Source organism: Dipteris shenzhenensis, chromosome 20, assembly GCF_047967505.1.
Source record: "Dipteris shenzhenensis isolate YYH24624 ecotype China chromosome 20, Dip_SZ_1.0, whole genome shotgun sequence".
Taxonomy (NCBI): Eukaryota; Viridiplantae; Streptophyta; class Polypodiopsida; order Gleicheniales; family Dipteridaceae; genus Dipteris; species Dipteris shenzhenensis.
Genome location: NC_141615.1, coordinates 28142852 through 28166247, shown reverse-complemented (window position 1 = coordinate 28166247; position 23396 = coordinate 28142852). Strand labels below are relative to the sequence as shown.

General features: G+C 44.8%; 1 protein-coding gene across 4 annotated transcripts in view; it reads left to right on the top strand.

Moving 5' to 3' along the window:
- LOC147889493 (oxidoreductase, zinc-binding dehydrogenase family protein) overlaps positions 1 to 19761 on the top strand; it is a 57003-nt gene extending 37242 nt beyond the window's left edge. Inside the window, exon 11 of one of the 4 annotated variants that reach the window (XM_087391588.1) lies at positions 19281 to 19761. In XM_087391588.1, coding sequence (XP_087247714.1) covers positions 19281 to 19586 — 306 coding nt within the window. In that variant the 3' untranslated portion in view covers positions 19587 to 19761. The remainder of the gene's footprint in view (positions 1 to 19280) is intronic. The other 3 variants (XM_087391586.1, XM_087391587.1, XM_087391589.1) reach the window with 3 other exon arrangements.
- Positions 19762 to 23396: the final 3635 nt, after the last annotated feature.

Genomic DNA, 23396 nt, shown 5'->3' with positions numbered 1-23396 from the left:
CGTGTCCACGCTATCTCTGACATGTCAGGCCCCCAACAAGGGCTGCCATACATACCGGCTGGTCGGACCAAGGAGTCGAAGAGAAGAGCCTTGGTCCGAGGGTCCTGGAAGTGGGAGTGAAAGCATTGTCTCTCTAGCCGAGCCAGTGAGGCGTATCCCCTGCTCAGTATGGCCTGCATCGTTGGTCTCATCGTGAAGATCGGGCCGGAGAAGATGACCCCGGGGTAGCGGGGGGTAGCAGAGGGGGTAGCGGAGGGGGTTAGCGAGGGGGTAGCGAGGGGGTAGCAGAGGTAGCGGGGGGGGGAGAGAGAGAGAGAGAGAGAGAGAGAGAGAGAGAGAGAGAGAGAGAGAGAGAGAGAGAGAGAGAGATTTTATTAGAGTCTTCGGAAGACCGATGGGTCTATGAGACTGAAAGAAAACCTGATATAAATCCCAGTAAGGGTGGAGCTACTAAAACGAGCATCATCACCCGTGTTGAATCCTAAGTCTAATCAACATAATCAAATACATCTGGGTATGATAGTGAAAAGAAAAAAGATTGGACCGGAATGTAATCCTCCGTATGTCATGTCGCCCTGGCTGGTGCATAACCGGTGATGGGGCGCTGGCATCCATCAAGGGGTCCCGTGCGTCTCGGTCTCCTGGAGGAGGCTCGACGCAAGACCAGAGCCACCGTGAATCCCGTGGGACATATCCCGGGTCTAAACAATGACGGGAGGTCCCCCAGAGAGGAAAGAAAGAAAGTTTATTAAAGTCTGCTAAATACCGATGGGTCTATGAGACTGAAGAGAAACTTGATACAATGAGCAAAAGGGTGGGGCTACTAAGCGAGCATCCTAACCCATGCTAAAAAATGTGTGTAGACATAGTCAGTGATATCATAGCACATGTCCACCATAAACCCTTGCAGCCATCCTGGCATCATCGTCCTCATGTGGACTTTGGCACAATGCCCAATTTTAACAAGTTTACACCATAGCAAATGGAGCAGAGCAATCTCAAGCATGCAGTTTCTTATATGGCAGGCCATATTGCTCTTACAGAGTTTCTTATATAGCAGGCCATATTGCTCTTATGGAGGTGACGATGGGAGCAAGAAGTGCAATAGTAACAAAAGGAATGGAGGACCTTATCACATGTCTCTTCTTGTCCCTTTCAAGCTCATGACAAGGCTGTCTGCACCATAGTCACAAGAAACGTTTCGTCTGTTTTGTTGTTTCGACAAGTTTTGTTTCGTTTCGTTTCGGCTTTTTGTGCAAAATGGATAGGTTTCAAATTGATACTTAATATATACCCTTATAGGGACAAAAATACATGTTATATTTAAGTTAGAGTGAACAAAGAGAAATATAAGTCAAGATACTAAAAGGAAATTTAAAACATAAACACCTTGGATTCTAGAAAAAACGGGGCAAAAACGTTTATTTTGATTTGGGCGAAACAAAGGTTTCGTTGAGAGCGTTTCGTCCTATTTCGAAACGTTTCATCTATTTCGCGTTTCGAGGTTTCGAAGAGGACGAAACGGGTTTTCATGTGACTATGGTTTGCACAGGAGTGTTCTATGTTGCAGATATATATGAGAGGAAAGAAAATTGAAGATTGCATTCCCAACACAAAGGAGGATGAAATATCGGATCTTGTCATAGCGTGTCGTGAGAACAATTGAGAGGTCATAGTGTGTCATGAGAACAATCAAGAGACTAATTACACCTCAACGAAGTTGACAAGATGGATACCAGGGTCCAGTAGGACACAAGGCATTGGAAGCTACACAAACTACTGGATGGTACATGGGATAAAATGGATGGAATTGTGGGATATAACAGCTGCTGGTATACCAAAGGATGCATATGAGATTAGTTAGTTAGTGACACAAAGGATGCTACAAAAATTATGGCAAGACCCAAGGGCAAAAATGCAATTCTACAAACTGGAAATTAATCCAATGGACAGCTATAGGATGCAAAAATATATTGGAAGACATATCAATGTTTAAAAGGCATCTAATATGCAAAGTGAGAACTAGCTGACATGATCTAGAGCTAGAGAAGGGAAGGTGGGCAAGACCAAGGGTCCACTGTGACACAATGCCTAATTTTATTAAATTTATACCATGGCAAATGGAGCAGAGCGCTCTCAAGCAGGCAATTTCTTATATGGCGGGCCATATTCCTCTTACGAAGGAGACAACGGGAGCAGGAAGTGCAACAGTAATAGAAGGGAATGTAAGACCGTTATCTCACGACTCTTCTTATCCCTTTCATGCTCACGATGAGGCCATCTGCACAAGAGCGTTCTACGCTATAGATATATGTGGGAGGAAAGAAAATTGAAGATTACATTCCCAACACAGAGGAGGATGAAATATCGGATCTTGTCATAGCGTATCGTGAGAATGATCAAGAGATCATAGTGTGTCATGAGAACGATTGAGAGGCTGATTACATGAGGTAAGCCAAAAATTGATATAGGGCCTCCCCTTCGAGGGTATCATGCCCATCTAAGCCAGTAGGATGGGATAACGTGAGAGAGAGAAAGAAAGAAAGATGTATTAATATCTGTGGGAGGCCTCACGGGTCTATGAGACCAAGTACAAACCAAAAGTAACTCATACAAGCCACTATGGGCTGAAGCAAAGGGCTCATTAATGCCCTTGCTGAATGCTAAAGTGCTAAGCTAATGAACAAAATAGCAAAATAGCATCATGTGCTCAGAGCTAATGCTCCAACTACACGCACAGGCTCCAACTAGACACACAGGGTCCATGTATCCAGGCACCATGGTGGCTCTCTGACAAGATATAAAGAGCTCTCGTTTTCGTGTCTATCGAGTTGTCTCTCAGGGTGGTGGAGGGTGTGGTCTTCTTGATCTCTGTATCCGATGGGCTACGGCAAGGGTGATGCCTCGTCTCTAGCGGTTTCCTCCGAGGAGAGTGAGATAGACCGGATCTCAATTGTGTGTGCTCTGGTCACTCTCCGTGCCCCATGTGGTATGTGTGCCTCTCGTCTGTCAGCATTGTAGCGGTGGCTCTCACTGCTAATCCACGATGCCCTCATCTTATCTGGCTCCTCCACCTCAGCCTCCCCTGAAGTTGGCTTAGATGCATAGAAGTGTGTGACACATGTCTATGCTCGGTCAATCTCGGTGACATGTGGCATCATCCCCTGCTACTCTGTGGTATGTCACATCAGTATATCTCAGTGTCTCCGCATCTCAATTAGATAGAGCCCAACACAAACGTGGTTGGGAAAATGGATCAGCCGTGTAAGTAGACCAAAGACATGTCCCTCCTGAAAGAGGCAATGAAAATGTTCCTGGATCTCATAAGAGATTGGACAGACACATAGAAAATGTTTCTCTGTCTTGACCTCTCCCATCGTGCATAGTCTGCAGAGCCTCTGCTCTCTAGGTATGCTTGCAGCTCTCCCTGCCTCAATACTCAGTTGATGTGACGAAACTCGCAACTGCTCGATGGCAATCCTCAGTGCATGTGAGACTCTCCTATCCTCAAGATACTGAGGTCTGACGAAACGACCTGAGGAAGTGGTCATGGTAGAACTGGATCTTGGTGGGGAACTCGTGATCTCCCCCCTAAGCCCAAGACGTATGAAGTGTGAGAATGGGAGAGAGAGCAAAGGTGAGAACAAGAGTAGGAGAGTGTGAGAGCTGAAAACGTAGTTGCAATTAGATGAGAGGGTTACAACTGAATGGAGTGATGGGTTTTGTCTAAGTGACAAAACCTTATCACTTTACTAACCATAGTTAGTGAACTAACTGTGGTTAGGGGGAAAAACCTAAGTGAGGGAAAAGTGCCCCTAACCTACTTAGTACATTACATTGGTCACTGCTAAATTATAGCAATAATTCTAACACCCCCGTGCAGTGCCAATGTCATGTACAAGGAAAAGATCAATCACCAAAAGGAGATAAGTTCAGGGCACTGTGAAATGCCTCAAACTTTTCACGTGGAAGTGCTTTGGTGAAAATGTTTGCAACATTGTCATGTGTTGGCACATAGATCATGCTGATCTCTCCTACATGCAACTTCTCTCTGACGTAGTGATAATGAACCTCAATGTGCTTCGTGCGAGCATGAAACACAGGATTCTTTGCTACTACAATAGCACTCTGACTATCAGTGAGAATTGGAGAAGGACCCTCCAATGAAAGATGAAGATCAGCAAATAAACGATGCAGCCAAACACATTCAAGTGTCGCTGTGAAAGCTGCCGTGTACTCAGCTTCACATGAAGAGGTAGCCACTGTAGATTGTTTCTTGCTCAACCAAGAAATACAAGCTTTGCCCAAAAAGAAACAATTGCCACTTGTGGACTGCCTAGTGTCATAATCTCCAGCCCAATCTGAGTCACTGTAGGCATGCATCTGCAAGTCACCCCCCCTGGGAAACATCAAGCCAAAAGACTTGGTACCTTGCAAATAACGGAAGATGCGTTTTACAGCCTGCCAATGCATAGTCTTTGGGCTGTGCATATATCTGCTCACCTGAGAAACTGCAAACTGAATATCAGGTCGTGTATTGCAGAGATAAATGAGGCATCCAACAGCCTGACTGTTCGAGTGACATCAAATGATTCACCTGCTTCATGCATTGTAAGCTTCAGCCCCGGCTCCATGGGAGTAGCTATGGGCTTACAATCCTGCATGTTGAATCTGTCCAAGAGTTCTTGCACATACTTGGATTGAGACATACCGATGCCACTTTGCTCTTGAGTGAACTGGATCCCCAAATAAAAGTGTAGCAGCCCCAAATTTGACATGTCAAAAGTGGTCTGCAATTCAGCTTTAAAATCTGCAATATTATCTTCATTTGACCCTGTGAGCAGTAAGTCATCTACATAAAGAATGATGACTAAAATATCCCCCCCATCCTTCTTCATGTAGAGGGTGCTTTCAGTTGGACTGTTGTGCAGCCCCTTGCTGGTCAGAAAGGCATGAATCTTTGCATACCATGCACGTGGGGGCACGTGGGGCCTGTTTCAGCCCATACAAAGCTTTATTCAGCTTGCATACCTGAAGTGCATTACTTGAAATTTCAAAGCCTGGAGGTTGTTTGACATAAACCTCTTCCAACAAGTCTCCATTAAGGAAGGCTGTTTTTATGTCCAACTGATGAACATTCCACTGAAAATTTGCAGCCATTGCTATGACTGACCGGATGGTTGTCATTCTGGATGTAGGAGCAAAAGTCTCCTCATAGTCTATGCCCTTTTTCTGAGCATATCCTTTTGCGACCAGCCTTGCCTTGTACCTGTCAATGGTGCCATCTGGCTTTCTTTTAACTTTGAAAACCCACCGTGTACCTATGGCATGTTTACCTGGTGGCAAACCATGTCTGATTTTTCTTAATGGACTGCAACTCATCGTGCATGGCATTCATCCAGTGCACATTATCCTGTGCCTCTTCAAATGTCTCAGGTTCCTCTTCATCAAGAAGAGTACCTGCATAAGCTGATTCAACTGAAAGGGCACCTCCCCCATGCCTTACTGCACTCCGAGTTTTGCCAGGTAATGGAGCATTAATTTTACTCTCCCTGAGAGTCTATAACAGCCAATTTGGGACTGTTTTTGTTGCATGTATATCTGCAATTTCTTGCTGAACAACCTCTTCCACGGCTTGTGGAGGTGGTATGGCATCCTGTGGCTGAATCGGAGTATGTGGAGGTATCTGAAAGTTCTGATTTTCATCAGATATATCAGCAGGGGAACCCAAGGCAATGGGTAGTAGCCCCTCAAAGACATCACATGAAGAAGAAGGCATATCAAATTCAGCTTGAGTGTGAGCTGAATTTTCTGAAAATATTACATCTCTACTGACAATGATCTTGCACGTGACAAGATTGTAGAGACGGTAGCCCTTGCTCTCTGCACTGTACCCAACAAAAATGCATTTGATTGCCTTATCAGACAATTTATGCCGGAACTCAACAGGCACATGAGCATATGCAAGGCATCCAAAGACACGGAAGTGATTCACAGAAGGCTTTCTCCCTTGCCAAACTTCATAGGGAGTCTTGGTCTTCAAAGCTTTTGTGGGTGCCCGATTTAAAACATAATTGGCACACATGAGACCTTCAATCCAAAATTTGTGAGGCAATTTTTTGCTTTTCAACATACATCTATCCATCTCCATAAGAGTACGATTTTTTCTCTCAGCTTTCCCATTTTGCCGAGGAGTTAGCCTCACTGTAAGCTGATGTACAATGCCCTTGTCTTTCAAAAAAGCATCAAAATCTGCAGACAAGTACTCCCCTCTATCAGTGCGTAATGTCTGTATCTTGAGTCCGGATTCATTCTCAACCATGGCTGCAAAGTGTTTGAAGACCATAAACACTTCTGATTTGCGTTTCAGCCCATAAACCCAAGTGTAGTTGGAGTAGTCATCTATAAAAGTGACAAAGTAAAGATGACCACCCAATGATGGAGTCCTCATGGGACCACAGACATCACTATGTATAAGCTGTAATTTTCGAACAGCTTTAACTGATCCATCCTTCTTAAAAGGAGATCTGTGCATTCTACCAAGAATGCACCCTTCACAGGCATGTGGAGGAGGTGTTTCAAGAGGAGGCAATGCATCAACCATGGCATGTTTTTGAAGCGTCATCAAGCTGCCATAATGCATGTGTCCATATCTCGCATGCCATAACTCCGCATTCTGCATAGCAGCAGTAGGAGTGGAAACTCCAAGAGCATGTGCTGGTCTTTTCTCATACATGTCAAGTTGAAAAAGACCATGCAACAAAGTGCGAGACAATCTCAAGGCATAGTCATGCTCTCTATCATGGACTGCACACTTGTCATCTTCAAAAATGACCTGAAATCCAGCTCTGTTAAGAGTGGACACTGAAAGTAGATTTTTTGTGATACCAGGCACATACAAGACATCAGAAGTTCTGAATGTTGAGCCATCAATGGCTGTAAGTTCAACTTCTCCTGTACCACGGACTGAATAGGAGGAGTTGTTGGCACATGTGACCTTTTACCAACAGGTGGTGGATGCAGAGATGTGAAGAGACACTTCTTGGAAGTGATATGCTTTGAGGCACCGCTGTCAAAATACCATGTATTATGTGTCTCATTGACACTGAAAGCTGATGCATCCTTGGAAGAATCATAACTGCATGTCAGAAAAGCATAAGTGTCATCATTACAAGTGGCTGTACTATCCCGAGCAGCCAACTGAGAGTCTAAAATGCAAGACAAGAAGGCATAGTCGTGCTCCACAAAGTTGGCTGTAGCTTGCTCATTGTCAGATGCATGAGGAGCTGAATCTGAGACAGCCTTACTGGAGCTGTTTTTCTTTTCTTTTGCAAGCCTTTTCTTGCATTCTCCAATGTAGTGACCTGGCTTTTTGCAGTAATGACATATTCCCTTCTTCTTGGGCTTACCTGCATCACCCTTAGCCTTTTGAGAAGGCTGTCCTGAACCACTGGAAGGCTGATTTGCTGAAGTCTTTGCCTGTCCCTTTACTTTAGGCTTGAGTTTTGAGAGCATAGCATGTTCACCTGCTCGTGAAGCCATGTTTTTCCCGGTCTGCTCTTCCTACAGCAGAAGTGCTATCAACTCGTCAAAAGTGAGAGGATTTGCACCCCCCCTCAACGACAAATTCAGCGAGGTATGAAAGCTGAGATAAGACTCAGGAAGAGAATTCAGAGTAATGGTAATCATCTCTGAATCAGGAATGATCTCATTAATATTCAGCAACTGCTCTCGTAAATCCTGTAGCTTTGTGAGGTGCACTGACATGGAGTCACCCTCTTCCATATGTGTATGAGACAATTCTCTTTTCAAAAAAGACACCCTGGCATCATTCTGAGCTGCATACATGCTCTCCAAAATATCCCATGCTGCCTTTGAGGTCTTACACGACCGGATATGCGCAATGATGAATCTTTTCACTGAAAGAGAAATACACGACAAAGCTAAAGCATCACGTGAATCCCATCTCTTCTGCTCTGGAGTGGTAGGTATAACTGCACCAATAACTTGTGCTGCAGCTGTACCCTGTGCACGACCTCTGCCTCCTCCTTGTTGGGGAGGGGTATTAGGTGCCACATTTGCTGGCCGGAACTCATCCCACTTACATAGTCCCACAAATTACGAGAAATCAGAATATTGTGTACCATAAAACTCCAGAGGGAGTAGTTGGTACCATCCAGCTTATCCTCTTGTGAGAGACCACTGAAACCGAAATCAATCTCATTTTGCTGGGCCATCTCTGAGAAGGAAAATACAGCAAATGCAAATCTGAATTCCCTTGCTGGGAATGGAGTGCACAAATCCCAAAAAAAAAACACAGCCAAACATTGGCTAAAAATGCAACTCAAATCTCTGTAATGTCTCTGTCAGAAATCTGCCAGAGCATCCAATCTCTCCCAAAACCTGCCAAAAGCGCTTCGAAGCACTCACAAAAAGGCAGTGTGAACTGAAACCTGTCAAATTGCTCTCCCAACACAAAAGCCCCAATTTGTGGCTTGAAATTGCAACCAAAAAGGGGCAACTTTACTAAAAGCCCCAAATCTGCAATTTCTGAACAAAAGCCCCAAATTTGGAGTTGAAATTGAGCCAAATTTCACCCAAATAGTTAATCTCCTGCAAAAGCCCCAATTTCTTGGCCAATCTTTGCAATTTGCTTGCAATGTGTGCCAAAATTTTTACAAAAGCCCCAAAACCTTGATAAATTTGCAATCTGCCTGCAATACTTGTCCAATCCACAAAATGCAAAGTGCAAACTACACCTGCAAAGTGGCCCTTGCAAAGAATCCTTTGTTGAAAAAGACCCTGCAAAGAAAACAACCGATGCACGAAGCAGGTTTAGCGTTGTACGGGCCTACTGGTACGGTTGTACGTATGGGTGCAGTATTGTTGTACGAACAACAGCGTGTACACCTGTACTGAATGTACAATCAAGTTGTACGGATGAGTGCCCTCTTGTGTACGGACGGTTTAGCTCCTGTGTACGGCAACTGTACGGATGCCTTACGAACTAATCATTGGTACGGACGACGTACTAGATGTACGGTTCGCACGTGCAAAGTACAGACGGTACAATAACCGTACTGCTGTATGGCAGTTGTGCAACGAAAGTATGGCACAGGTGTGACGGTACGGAATGATAGCGCAGGTACGGACGGGCTGTACGAAATCAGTCCGTACAGATTGTACGGACGATGAGCTGTAGGAGCAGGGAGCTTGCGGGTTGGAGCTGGAGGACGAGAGCTGGAGGCAAATGTGCAGCAGGAGCAAAAGCAGGAAGAACCCGCTCTGATACCAAATGTGAGAATGGGAGAGAGAGCAAAGGTGAGAATAAGAGCAGGAGAGTGTGAGAGCTGAAAACGTAGTTGCAATTAGATGAGAGGGTTACAACTGAATGGAGTGATGGGTTTTGTCTAAGTGACAAAACCTTATCACTTCACTAACCATAGTTAGTGAACTAACTGTGGTTAGGGGGAAAAACCTCTAAGTGAGGGAAAAGTGCCCCTAACCTACTTATTACATTACATTGGTCACTGCTAAATTATAGCAATAATTCTAACATGAAGTTGGAGGAGGTCCAACGGTATGATATGGTTGATCTCATCTCGTGAGATCAACTTGGGCAGTGCATCCATGCTATACTAAAAGGGTGGAAGTCTGTCCATCTGAATGCTGTGGCTATCAAACCATGTGGACACCCGTGCATACCATGTTGTATCAACACCGGTTTCTGCTAGTCATCTAGATGACTCTAGTGCTAGCCTCGGTAATCTACATTGGGGTAAGGCCCAAACTCTGTGGAGGAATGTCACTGTCTGAAAGATGGCATCAACATGGAGAGGGGTCATGGCGAACTCTGCCCGTACAATCTGTTTGGGGACCGAGGGCTTACTCCGAATCATCATAGATCCCATAGTCACCTGCACCCCCTCAAATCTCTTCCATTCTGTCACTGAAATATCACTCCCCCAAAAAGGTGCTGCATGCATGGCAATCGGTCTCACCAAGGTGTCAAAAAGCCAACCCTTCATCAGGGGATCTTGGAAGTGTGCCTTGAAGCACTGCCTCTCTAGTCGGGCTAGAGCACCATGCCCTCATGTGAGTTGTGCTGTAGATGCATGGGTCATCGTGAAGACTGGTCCTGTGAACATTGCCCCCAAATACATGTAGGACTGCACTATCTCCACTGGCTCACCTCGGTACATGAAACTATGTCGACGGAGCATTGCTTGTGAGCTGTTCAAGATCGTAACCTTGGTCTTCTCAAGGTTAACTGTCAAGTCTATCTCTCTGCAGACACCTCGAAGCCTCTAGCTGTTTCTGCAATCCCTCTACGGAGGATGATATGAGGACTATGTCATTTGCGTACAATAGTATCTGCACCATCAGGTCATCCAAAAGTGAACCCTGTCTACCTAGGCGGTTTACAAAGGATTTAATCTCATCCATATAGAGCCCAAAGGGAATCCGTGAGAGGGGGTAGCCGTGCTTCACTCCGATAGTGCTCTCAACCCACTCCGATAGTCCTCCCGGGGCACGTATACTCCCTTTGACGGACTCATATAGACTCATCACCCCTCAAATCTGCAACTCCTGTAACCTCCTGATCAGGTGGGAACGTGGGATAGTGTCGAAGGCCTTCCGAAAGTCTACAAAGCAAGTGTAGACTTTCTAGTGCCTTGACTTCGCCTCCTCAATGATAGCCCTCAAGGTGAAGATGTGGTCCAAGGTGGAGTGCTATTTTTGAAAACTTGCCTGCCCAGGAGCCCGCTGCCCATGACCCTCTGTGTGGCTGTTGATCTGCCTCTCTAGTACCGACGCATGTATCTTAGCCAGAGTGTGGCCAATCATAGGAGTATGCTAGTTCCTAGTGTCCATGGGGTCGCCTGCCTTGTGTATCAGTACTATGGTGGTAGTGCTCCAGGTAGGCGGGAAGCCATGGCATACGGTGTGGTTGAATAGTTGCACTAGAACAAGAGTCAAGGCCTCTTACCCATGTGCAAAGTGCTCAGTGCGTAGTCCCTCATGATTTGGTGATCTCTGGTTATGAAGCCAGAGAAGAGCAGCTCGGACATTCTGTGCAGTAACCAAGTGACACGTAGTGGGCCTGGGCATAGAGGACATATCAGGTGGCGTATGATATGGGACATCATAGAGGGCAATGGGATGTTCAATTGTTCTTGGCTGAGAATAGAGCCTGGGTAAGGCTTTCCGACTTACCTCAAGAATGTGGCATAGGCTTCTCAAATCCTAGCCAATGGAAATCAACAAGCACAGGAGGGACTAAGCCAAGAGATGAAGTCCAAAGAGCAGCAATAGCACCGGGTTTGGATCAGCTGGCCTCAGCAGGAGGAAGGAGAGAGCCCAGAGAGCTGTGCATATGGTTTAGTTGGAGAAGCCAATGAAGATTGTGGATATGGATGCTATGGGAGCCAAAAGGACCAAGGGGAAAGAAAAAGAGTCAGCTCAAGAGAAAGCACGACCACCCAGGCATGTCTGAAAGAAAGAAAGGTAGCAAGTAGGGAGACAGGGTGCTAAAAGAAGAAGAAGAAGGATCATGGAGAAGAGTTTTCCGCTAGGACATGATGCATATGAGGAGTCTACTTTGGGCGTGCTTGTTGCTTCTCTCAATGGTGCCTATGAGGAGTCTACTTTGGGCATGCTTGTTGGTGATGCCATGGATCCTCCTAAAGAGAGTGATGATGATGTTGATTCAAGAGAAAGCAGGGCCACCCAAGAAGAAAGAAAGAGAGCAAGAAGGGAGACTGGGTGCTAAAAGAAGAAGAAGAAGGATCACGGAGAAGAGTTTTCCGCTAGAGGACATGATGCCTATGAGGAGTCTTTGGGCATCATTGCTGCTCTTCTCAGTGATGCCTATGAGGAGTCTACTTTGCGCGTGCTTGATGTTGGTTCTCTCAGTGATGCTATATCAGATGCCATGAATTCTACTAGAGAGCATGATGCTGATGTTGATCAGGTATGGGACTTCACGTCTAGTCTTCTCTTGATGGTGAGTATGTGTACAAGAGTAGATGTGGAAAGTTGCTCAACTAATCTAGTGCTGGGGGAGGATGGTTGCATGCCTTTCAATGAGGTGCTTGGCAATACTTCGATCAAGTTAGGATGCATATAGTGATGTGCCTCATCATGGCTATGAGAAGCATGTGGGTGAGGCCGAACAAGAGGAGGTTATGGACATTGCCGTCATGGATTGGTTACCTATTGTGGGTCTTATTGTAGCAGGCTACTTTGAGGATGTTGAGAATATATTTGATGCTATGTGTGAAAATGAGGGAGTGGAAAGTGGTCTTCTTAAGTCCTTATTCTAATATGTTGAGGATGAAAGTTTGAATGATGATCATCATGATCAGCCTGAAGAAGGTGCTTGTGATGTGGTGTCATGAGTGATAATGTGTTAAAGATAATTGATGTGGATGTTGGCAGTCATATGGATGAGTCTTTCACTAAGGGTGGTGTGGACCCATTTGTTGTCTTCGAGGATGAGAGCTCAGATAAGGGTGAGTTTGCCTTGTAAGGTGGGAAGAGCCTTAAGAAAATGTCTAGGGTCTTGAAGCTTGAGATGTTGCAAGAGGATAACAGTGAAGAGACTAATGTATAGGATGCATGTGAGGTTATGAGTAGTGGATTGGATGTTTTTATAGACATGGCAAACAACTATTTTCTGAATGCTTGTGTGCATGCATCAAAGATATGCTATGGTGAATTGGTTTTATGCAATAGGATGGAGCAAGATGTTTTGAAGAATAGATGCTTTGTGATGCAGAAGACTTATTGGATATCTGTGTGAGGTTTGTACTTTAATACAAATGGTCAAGTAAATGACTCTTGGATGAAGGAAGCTATGCAGAGGCTCCATGTGCATGATATATGCGAATGTGATTGTGTAGGAAGTTGAAGACGTGAAGCTACTTTTACCTTTCATCTTGAGTACCCCAACTACCCTATGTGTGGTGATGAGGGACAATTTGCGGCTATGGTGGCAAGTCTTGTTGAACAAATGGAAGTGTTTTTTGAAGCTTGGGAGGAACATATGCAAGCATATAGGTTTTACAGCAGAGGAGGTGGCTACGCCTCCTATTTCGTCAGAGTATGTTGAGCAGGTTCCAAGTGAAGAAGATGTCTCTATAAGTCTCAACAATGATGTGGATATGCAAATAGAAAAGAAGATGATTAGTCCTCTAGATGTTGCTTGTGATGACTCGTTTGTTTTATTGGGCATGATAGCACTACCCTATGGTGCCGGAGGTTTTGTTGCATGCACTCATGTTCTCACTCCTCTTGTTATGCCATATGACATTGGTAAGTGTTTTGTTCATGGATCTAGGTGTAATCCAATGACTCAAGTAGGAGTATTTGATCCAAGTGGAGGTCTGTATTGATGTCCTGATGGTATGAATAAACCAGTAGGTACTTGAAGGGGAATGGCTAGCTTAGAAGCAAGATAAAAAACAAGACGTTTGGTCACGGTACATGAATGCACCATCTTATTGGGGGGTGGCTATCACGATGCATGGCTTTTTGATACCGGGGTTTGGTCCTAAAATGCGAGAAATCGCAGGTGTGTAGGGGTAGTACGATGAATATTAGATGGATAGGTGATTTTCGAAGGTTCTAGAGGGTTGTACTAAGTTTGGGATGGGATAAGGATAGATAAGGTAAAGCAAAATAGGTGCTCACCTCTATTGGAGGCGTGGAGGTAGGAAAAAGTAGTTAGCTATGAAAAAAGCATGTCGAGAAAAAACAGCAATTACTATTTTCATCGTAACTTTTGATCCATAATTCCAATTGAGGAGCTCTTTTTTTTGTTGGAAAGCTGAAATTGCAACCTACGATTTTTTTAGAAGAAGTCGAGATTTGAATCCACTATATATTAGGCCAAAAATCCGATTTATGCATTGCTACCTAGCTTTTTGTGGAAGGCATCCTGGTTTTGGAAAAGCTGGCACCAGACTATTGTTGGAAGAGCCTTGCGGGGGAAGCACACCTTGTGTGGAGAAAAGCCAAGCTTTTGGATATTCTTGGTCCCATCTACATCTATAAATTGAGCCCTAGGGCTGCCCTCGTACTCAAACAGTCGCCTAGCCTTGATGCACCCAATTCTTGCTCTCCCTAGGATTGTAGCACTCATTTTTTGAGCACATTTTATTGCTCTAGCCTTGTATCTTCTCTATTCTATTCATGAAAATATTAGTCTCTTCCAGCTTTCCCATGTGCTTTCAATTTTCTTGAAGTTTTTATATAGATCTTGCTCTTCTCCTCTATGTCCATGGCGGTGATTGGTAGCTTGTGAGCTCCATGAGAATTGCGTTGGTGCAGCACGGTGTTTGGCAATGGTTGTATGCTCGTTCTTTGCATTGGTTTGTACGGAGGTTGTGAGGTTCTACACAAGTTCTTTGTTCTTTCAAGAAAGCGGTGGGTTGTCCTCTTCAAAACAAGGTTTTTTGGTTCAAGAATGATACATTTCTGGTCATTTCGTGGAGAAGTTCACATATATGCCTTTCGGACTCGACAATACACTGCCGACATTTAACAAGATGATGTTGAGGATATTTGCTCCATGATGTTGGGGTTATCCTTTGCCTTTAACTTCTTTTGACTCTTTCTTTCTTCTCCTTCCCACACACAAGAAATTTACTCTTGCAAACCCCATACTGGACCGGATTTTAAAGCTAGCGAGAAATCTGGTCATACCTCCGCATGACATTTGAACACTTTGTCTCATAAAAAATGGTAGGATTGGATTGGCCATGCCCAAACTGCAGTGATGGAACAAATAGTAGGTTAGAAGATCTTGCATTCAACTTAATAAGGTAGAGCTAAAACATAACTCCAACATAGGAATACATCGCATGAAGTGTCAAAAATCAAATTGCCAAATAAAAGCATTCTTTAATTAGAAAAAGGAGTCAAGAAGACACAATGAAGAGGCACACTGATTTGAAAAACATTGCTTATGAGATCTAATTGTCACAGACCTTCATAGAATAAAAAAGGTATCCGCCTGATTTATTCTATTCATACTCATTCGAATTTTTGATAATACATGGTTACTGCGTAGGGCGACTCTGTTTGATTGGGGTTGGTCAGATTGTACCCTCTTAATAAGAAGCTTACAAATAGTACTCTTCTCACCACACCCCATTTGAACCTTGATGTGCTAACTCATCTAAATCAAGAGACCCTTAAATCAAGACAAATTTAGCAACCCGCTTCCAACATGACCTACGAAAATATAGATTCAGCCAAGGATGCAAGAAGACATTGGAAAATAAAGGTCTCCCACAAGAAGGTGGTAGGTTTACTCAAGCCCTCAGGACATTGCCATGGACTTCGTGGGACCTCTTCTAGCATCCACACAACGCTTGACTTTTTTTTATTGTTTCAGTAAGTTTTGTATGCTTGTACTTTGCATATAGATGGCCAACACAAAAGACATCGCACGCATGTTCAAACAATATTGGTTCAAACAATATTGGTACCCCATTGGCTGTTTACCCTCGAACCATTTCATCAGACTGGGACACCAAGTTTACCTCACATTTTTGGCGAGCCTTGTTTGATAATTTTGGCACAAAGTCATAGCTATCTAGTGCATTCCACCCGCAGACAGACGTGTAAACTGAGATGCATAACCAGCTGGTGTTCGATGTTCTTAAAGTGTATTGTCATGATACACAATCAAAGTAGGAACAATAACTTTCATTGTTGTAGGCCATTCACACTCATCAAGCGTTGGTCGCACACCTTATGAAGCTGCATTTGGCAAGCAGTTCTCATCCCTTTAACTCAAATGATGTCTGTCCCTTGAAGCCAACAAAACTACAGAGACCATGGTCAAGATCATGGTCAGGATTGGCTACCCAAGGCTCAGGAAGCATGCACATGCCATATTGATAAGTTTGGCAGATGCCAAAGATGTCACTTTCAAAGAAGGAGAATGGATCACATCATCAAGCAAAGCTGGAAGCAACTGGGCAAGCGATGCCCCAAGCTTTCTTTCCATAGTTTTGGACGGTTTCCTATCATTTAGAACATCAATCTCCATGAAGCTGCGATTACTAGATAGTTGGACTATGCACGTCTTACATGTGTTGTGGCTAAAGCCATATATCCTAGATGAGCCACAACCGAAGGTGAGTGACGAGGCTGAAGTCATCGAGCTAGAGCATACGTCCCTCCACAAATGGAAGCATGGGTCAAGACGACACATTCAGGAGTTTTATACAAAGTTCTGCAATCGAGGTACGGATGAGGCGGTTTGGTTAGATGAAGGATTCTTCCCATATTTTGGCGGACTACTTGGAGACAATGCATCTACTGCCAAGTAAAGGAGGGAATGTCACATGTACCCTTGCACAAGGGTGAATTGTGACACACTGGACTCATCATTAAGTTTATGTACATCAAGAGCTCCTAATTTAGGATATTTGTCATGTATGGTGGCCCCATTGTGAGCCCTAGTCCAAGGATAAGTCAGACACGAGCTATGTAGGTTATCTCCTAGCCTTTAGGTTCATTCCTTGCACTCTTGTATCCATTGGAGAACAGTATAGGTTAACGCTAGGTTGATCCTAGATTAGTTAGGTTTTAGTCAAGGTTAGGTTTAGGTCAAAGTGACAGCTTTAGGGCTGCCATTTGGGGCTGACCAGGCATCAGGTAGACCTAGCTGCCTAGGGTTGCGGCCCGTAGGGCTGACCAGGTTAGGCATAAAACAGCCGAGCAAGCTAGGTCGGTCAACTGACCAGCTTGGTCGGTCAGCTAGCTATGCAGGTCGACCATTTCAGGCTCTATTTAAGGGGTACTCAGCCCCCGTATGCTCATTCAATCCTGGTGATTATTCCTCCACAATTCCAGCCTGTTGCAGCGCAACTCCAGCTCCAGTCCTTGCCCTGAATTAACACCAATTAGTCACACTCGTTAAAGGTTTAAAGGTCTAATGTGATCACACAATCATTGACCGTTGCATGTTACACTCGCCTGCGCCCCCCCTCTAGATTATCGTCCTCTCTTTGCTATTGCCCTGCCTTGCTAGTGCAACTGCTCTGCCTTCCAACTCGCCATCTTCTGTTGTGCGCGCTAGAGCGTGGGACCGCTTCGTCCTCAACTTCTATTAGTTCCCATGCGGCTTTGGAGTTTGTGCGGACAGAGCTCAACGACTGGACAGACAACAACAAGACTCCTAGACTTCTTGGGTGGAGCCTTTCGAGGGGGCTTGGATTGGGATGGAGAGGAAGAAGCCTGCTAAGAGGGCCACAAAGAATCGCATGTGGTGAGCTAGACTTAGACAGTAGAGGATGGTAGATCGGACAACAGTTTCATCATCGTAGGAGAACCAGGCAGATGGATCTCCTTTAGGACTCTTGAGGGCGAGATCTTATTGGATTTCCCAGCAGACCCACCAGAGTCAACGGCTCAGAGTGCTCAGGTGACTGCATAGTGGCAAGACTCAGGAGAGCCTAGCACACCTATCCCCTTGTGTGCCCCCCTTCCCTCTCATTTCTCTTGGATATCACCCCACCACTCCTTCAAACCCCCCATGCCTCCCAAATCCAAAGTCCCAGCCTGCTGCGGTGTCCAAGATAGTAGAAAAAGGCATGGCTTTGACCTCTTTCTCTTAGTCTTTAGCTTCCACGTTGCTCCTTTGGATCACATTTGCCACCTAGGTAGGGCAACCATCCTTAGGAGGGCCCTTTGATTGCTACCAAATCTCTGTCACGGCCTGTTGTACCTCCTCCTCTTGAAGCAAAGCATCGAGAATTCAGAATCGCTTCTGTGGGTCCATGGTGGGGCTACTCTAAATGCAGCACAATTGGGGAGTGATTTGACATTGTCATAATTGCCAAAATACCCTTTGCTTTCTCTCTATGCATGGCCCAATCCCCCACATAGAACTTGTCAATTTGCTCTAGTAGGCCATCATGCCTCCGCTAAACGAAGGAGAAATGAAGACTACAGGGAAGTCTGAAAACCTCTTCTCCTATCCATAGGCCTCAACCGCTGATCACGAAAACGAGCTGCCCCCACGTGCCCCTCTTAGCCATGGGCGTATTTTGAAAGAAAGCTCCTCCCAACTTGTCCTCCTCAAACCCTAGATTGTTAAAGTCATCTCCAACAACTCAAGAGTCAATTGGAGGCTCTTTGTAAGCTGTCTCTAGAAAGGAGGCCACTGCTTGCTACAAGCCGGGGCATACACATTTAGGATCCCAGTCCTAAAGTCACCCATCCATAAGCTGATTATAGTACTTGCCTTGGGAAGAGCTCGCCTTGATCGAACACGTTTGGCACGAATGCATGGGAAACAAAAATACAAACCCCTCCACTCCTGTCTACTGTAGGGGATCACACCTCAAGGCCTCCCTTGTGAGGAGGCAGAGTCAATTGGAGGTTCTTTGTAAGCTGTCTCTAGAAAGGAGGCCACTGCTGGCTACAAGCCGGGGCATACACATTTAGGATCCCAGTCCTTAAGTCACCCATCCATAAGCCGATCACACTACCTGCCCTGGGATGAGCTCGCCTTGATCGAACACGTTTGGCGCCAATGCATGGGAAACAAAAATACAAACCCCTCCACTCCTGTCTACTGTAGGGGCTCACACCTCAAGGCCTCCCTTGTGAGGAGGCGGCACCAACATCTGATAACAATTGCTGAAAACATGTGCTCCTAAATCAAAAGAAGATCACCTGCCTATCCTACCACATCCCTCTACAACTCTTGATGAAGTATCAATTGCTATGGCTGCTTCCTTGCGTGATCATGACGTCCGTGTACCTTCCAATTCATGGAGAGGAAAGAGCTCATCAATGCGAGGCATTGGTGTTATGATCCCAAGGTCATAGCTTGATTGGTGGGGCTAGGTCCAAGGAGCAGACACCCTTATAAACAGGTCATTGATGCAAGAATTGAACCCGCCCATGGTGGGCGATAACGACTCTAATGTGATGAAGTTTGCACTGATGGCTTGTTTTGACTGCAAAAAATTTGGACACATGGCTTCACAGTGTCCAATGAATCAGCATAACATGCCTCTTGCTACTTTGCATGTTCTAGCATCTTCTCCATTCTCTGCATATCGCACGCCAAAATATGGTCTCTTACCGACAAATTCTTAGTTGTTATAGCATATACTCCATCCTATGCACGATGCGTGTCAAAGTTTATGAATCTTTGTACCTGAATAATGCATGCATTGATTTATGTAATGGTGCTAAATTGAGGAGCAAACATGAGGTATTGACAGGTTCATTTTTCATATACTCTGCAGGACTTAAATGGCCGATGCAAGGAGCTGCTGGCAATGACCAAGCCACTGGGCCAATCTGATATTTTGGAGCCTGAAGTCATGAGTATGAATCTGAGTGAGAGGTCTTTTTGGGATATTTCTAGCAGAAGTAAATGTAACGCAAAGGTGTTATTGAGAGAAAAGCAGGCTGACGGACAGGGTTCTATTGTTGCTAGCAGGAGGTTCCTTTCTAAGATTATTGCATTCTCATCTTTTTTGGTTCTTCTTGTGGCATGCTTTATAGCGTGGTTTTTAAACCACAAGCTGGAGAGGACACCAGGTCAATAATTGTATTGAGAAGCTAGTCTCTGAGCTTCACAACATTCGGTAAAGGTGAAAGTAGGTGTTTGTAATCTATATGGAAATCCAATATACAGACTATGAGATTTTGATGCTGATTCATCCAACACAAATAGATAATCTTTATCCTTCTCTCCAACCACCATGTCTTTTGTACAACAGAACTTCTGCAGCAAGTAGATGAGCACACAATTATTGGTTCGAAGGACAAATCTAACGAATGTGCAAAGCACCACAGTGACTGAAAATATCCATGATTACTAAACACACAAATTCTATTCAGGATAGCGTCGAGCATAGGCATTTAGAATTCTATGCCTTGAGGCTGCACGGTCACATAAGCTCGCTTTGACGATCTGTATATGAAACCTGTCAATTCAAAATACCTGTCCACCAACAATCCTGATGCAATGTCACAAGCATTTCCCTCTTGAACAGGAAAATGTGGTTCAATATAACAGCTGCTTATGATGCCTTGGCTGCATGAAAATATTACAATTCGGATTTTATTACTGTCCCAACAAGCCTGGTTCACTTATTAGTTTACCAAAAAGTGGACCGTTTGGGTTCTAAGTAACTATACTATAGTACTATGTTGGGATATTCTAAGTTCTAATTTAGATAGTGCCTTACTATATTGTCCTATGCCCCAATAAAGAAAAAAAATTGGGTACGGCCACCATAGCAAAATGTCAAAAGGAACTGTAGGGGGTTATGACAAAGCCTCTAGGTCATAACCGTGCTACTTTGGGAGAAAGGCCTATCCCTTAATCCTATCTCATTTCTAAGGTGGCTTCTTTTGGAGCATATGTTGGCTCTAATTTTTGCCAAGTTTGTCACCTCACAGAGACATTTGAGCATACTTCCCCTAGCTCTTCCTTGATTGTACCATGGTTATAGACCTTGTCTATGCAGGTCGGACCATAACCTTGTTAGCACTAGAGCATGATTTGCTATTGCCCCTTGCATGGGTGATTTCACCTATACTTCTAGCATTTGGCTAGATGTACAACACATCTCTCACTATCGCTCAACAGGAATTAGTCATCGTCCATTACACACTGGACTAATTTGTTGGTCCGTTGGTCCTCACATGCCTTTTCTATACATATATTTTGGTCCCATAGCTGTTTTTGAACTCCAACAAACATTAATGTTATCATCATCAGCATCAACTGTTCTTCCTTCCTTTTGTTCTTCCTCGTCCCTACATTAGTATGTAACCTACCTTGAAAAGAGTGTCTGTGCAAAGATGCATTGCATCTAAAATTTCCATATCATTTAAGTCTCAAGTTCATTGGAGGTAAATTGCTCTCAATAGGTAAAAGGCAAAGATTCATGGCATTTCTATATATGGGAGCTCTCTTAGCATGCTTGAAAATGAAAATTGCGCCTAGAGACTACTCACATTGAAATTCAGATGTGAAATTTTCATTAGGTCTTTGCTTCAAGATTTTCACGAGGCTTGATGCTAAGGAGGATAGGTCATGCCTGAAAGCCTGCCTTGGTGAAAGACTCCCTTGTTGCACTGCACTTGTTTGGCATGTACAACTGCCACAAACAAGCAAACAATCTTTCTCATGGGTCTAGAAGGCCTACTGGAAGCGCATACTACCGCATGCTACTAGAAGGTTGGAATATCTATCGAAGCATCGTAAACTGTCTTGTCGGTTATTGGCCCCCTCATTGTTCCTTTGAGGGCACTGTCATCAATAGTGACCTTTCTGGCCACATCGGATACATGTACTTGATGCCTTGAGTGCTTCCCATTCCTTAGCTGTCAGCTTCTTTCATACTTTCTGTTCAGCTACCAAAGCCTCAGGCTTACTTGCATATGTACGATCTACAAATCTCTCCTTTTGGTCAAGCACCATCGGGACTAGTGCCTCCGAGGTCAACACATTCATCCTTCCTTGGTTATCAAGGACGAATAGAATGCAGGACATGAGAGTTATGGCCATGTCCTTGGGAGACATTTGATTCCTTGCCTCAAGGATCTCTTGCTGAAGTTCCTCGAACTTGTTGATGTGCTTCTGTATCAATGAAGACTTCTTGGGATCCAACAATCTCATTTGGACTTCAAGGGAAACCCTCTTCTTGGGAGAGTTTCGATTGTACAAGAGGATGCCAAGTGCTCCCAGACACTCTTGGCCATTGTCATGTGATTCATGTGATTACTCACTTGAGGAGTACAGTTAAGAGATATAAATGAATGACCTTACCCTTGTATTGACACAGTCCTAGCACTAAGACAGGGTCTTGGCCTCCTGCTCTAGGATCCCAAGGTTTGATGCAAAGGGGATCAAGCCCGACAACCTCCACGCTAGATCATACGACTGTAGCACAAAGTCCACCATGACTACCAAATATTGTAATTGAGTCCATCCAATTGACGGTCGATCAGGAAGGGGGGTATTCCTTGCTCTTCGCCATCTTAGTCAGGGTCGGCTTGTTGGAGTGAAGAGGGAATGAAACTGAGAAGAGAGGGTGAATGGGATTGAAGGAGAGAAGGGGATGGACGGAAAGAAGGGGAGAAGAGGGTTGGATATGGTGATGAAGAAGCTATGATATTGCAAGACCTTCACACCTCATTGTCCCTCCCTTGAGAAAACTTCCCTTTGAATCTATAAACACCCTTCAAAGTCAACACTCCACACCTCGGGTCTCTAGCCAATCGTGGCTTTGATACAATGTAAGAAGTGAAAAACCTCACACACACAAAACTAGGAAGAAGAGAGAAAACCCCCATCTGCCGGTGGGGAAACCTCTACTATATATGGTTGATCTACTCCACTTTGAGATGCAAACCAGGAGCATCTTGACCACAATCATGGTACACTTCAGGCTCCTCATACTCCTTAGATTCTGAAACCTCAATGATCATGCTCAGCTTACTTGAGGCTGACTTTGCCTTGCATGATTTGTTTTGATCAACACTCCACTTTTCTCCACACCTAAAGCATAGTCCCTTCTTTCCTCTCATCCATTTGTGATTGGGGAAATTGTTTTTGAACCTCCCTCCTGCCCTTATCAAGGTCTAGACATCTTCCATCAACTTTGGACTCTTTGGCAACAAGAGTAGTCTTTGAAGCATTAAGGGTAGAGGGGGGCCTATATATATCTTGGATTCCCCTTCCTAGTCCATTGTATGAGCTGGCTGACTGGTAGCATGTGTGGGTCGACCCACCTACTTATGGGGTCGACTCCCTCCTCTATGAATAGGGGTTGCTAGGAAACCCTACAAGGGGTTGACCCCTTGCCCTCGAGCCTAACTAATCGGGATCTAGGGCCGACTACCTCAGGCGCTCTACAAGGGCAGCACCCAGCCCTACATAAGGGGGCTCCTCCCCCTCCCTATGCTCTGACCAGCAAGCCTAGGTGGTCGACTAGTAGGTCGGTTCACCTCAGTCTATAAAGGGCCCATAGGGGTTGGGCTGCCAGCATACACATGGCCATGTAGGCTTCCCAAGGTGACTAGTAGGGTGCGCCTCCATGAGGTTTGCCATGACACATCAAATGGACTAGCAAGGGGCCCAAGAGGGCCATGCCACCCATCGCATATCTGCCCTACCCTAGACTACCCTCATGGGGGACGGACACACCCACAAGCAAAGACTAAGGATTGCCATTGGATAAATTCGGGCCTCGTCACAGCAGCTGAGGTTCTAGGTAGGGAAAGCCACATGCACACCCAGAGAGCAACAGGTTTGCAAACTATGCACCTTGAAGGTAGTGGAGATAGAGGATCATTTCCTATGTACTTACCTAGGCTATTATGAATTCATGGATGATGCTATT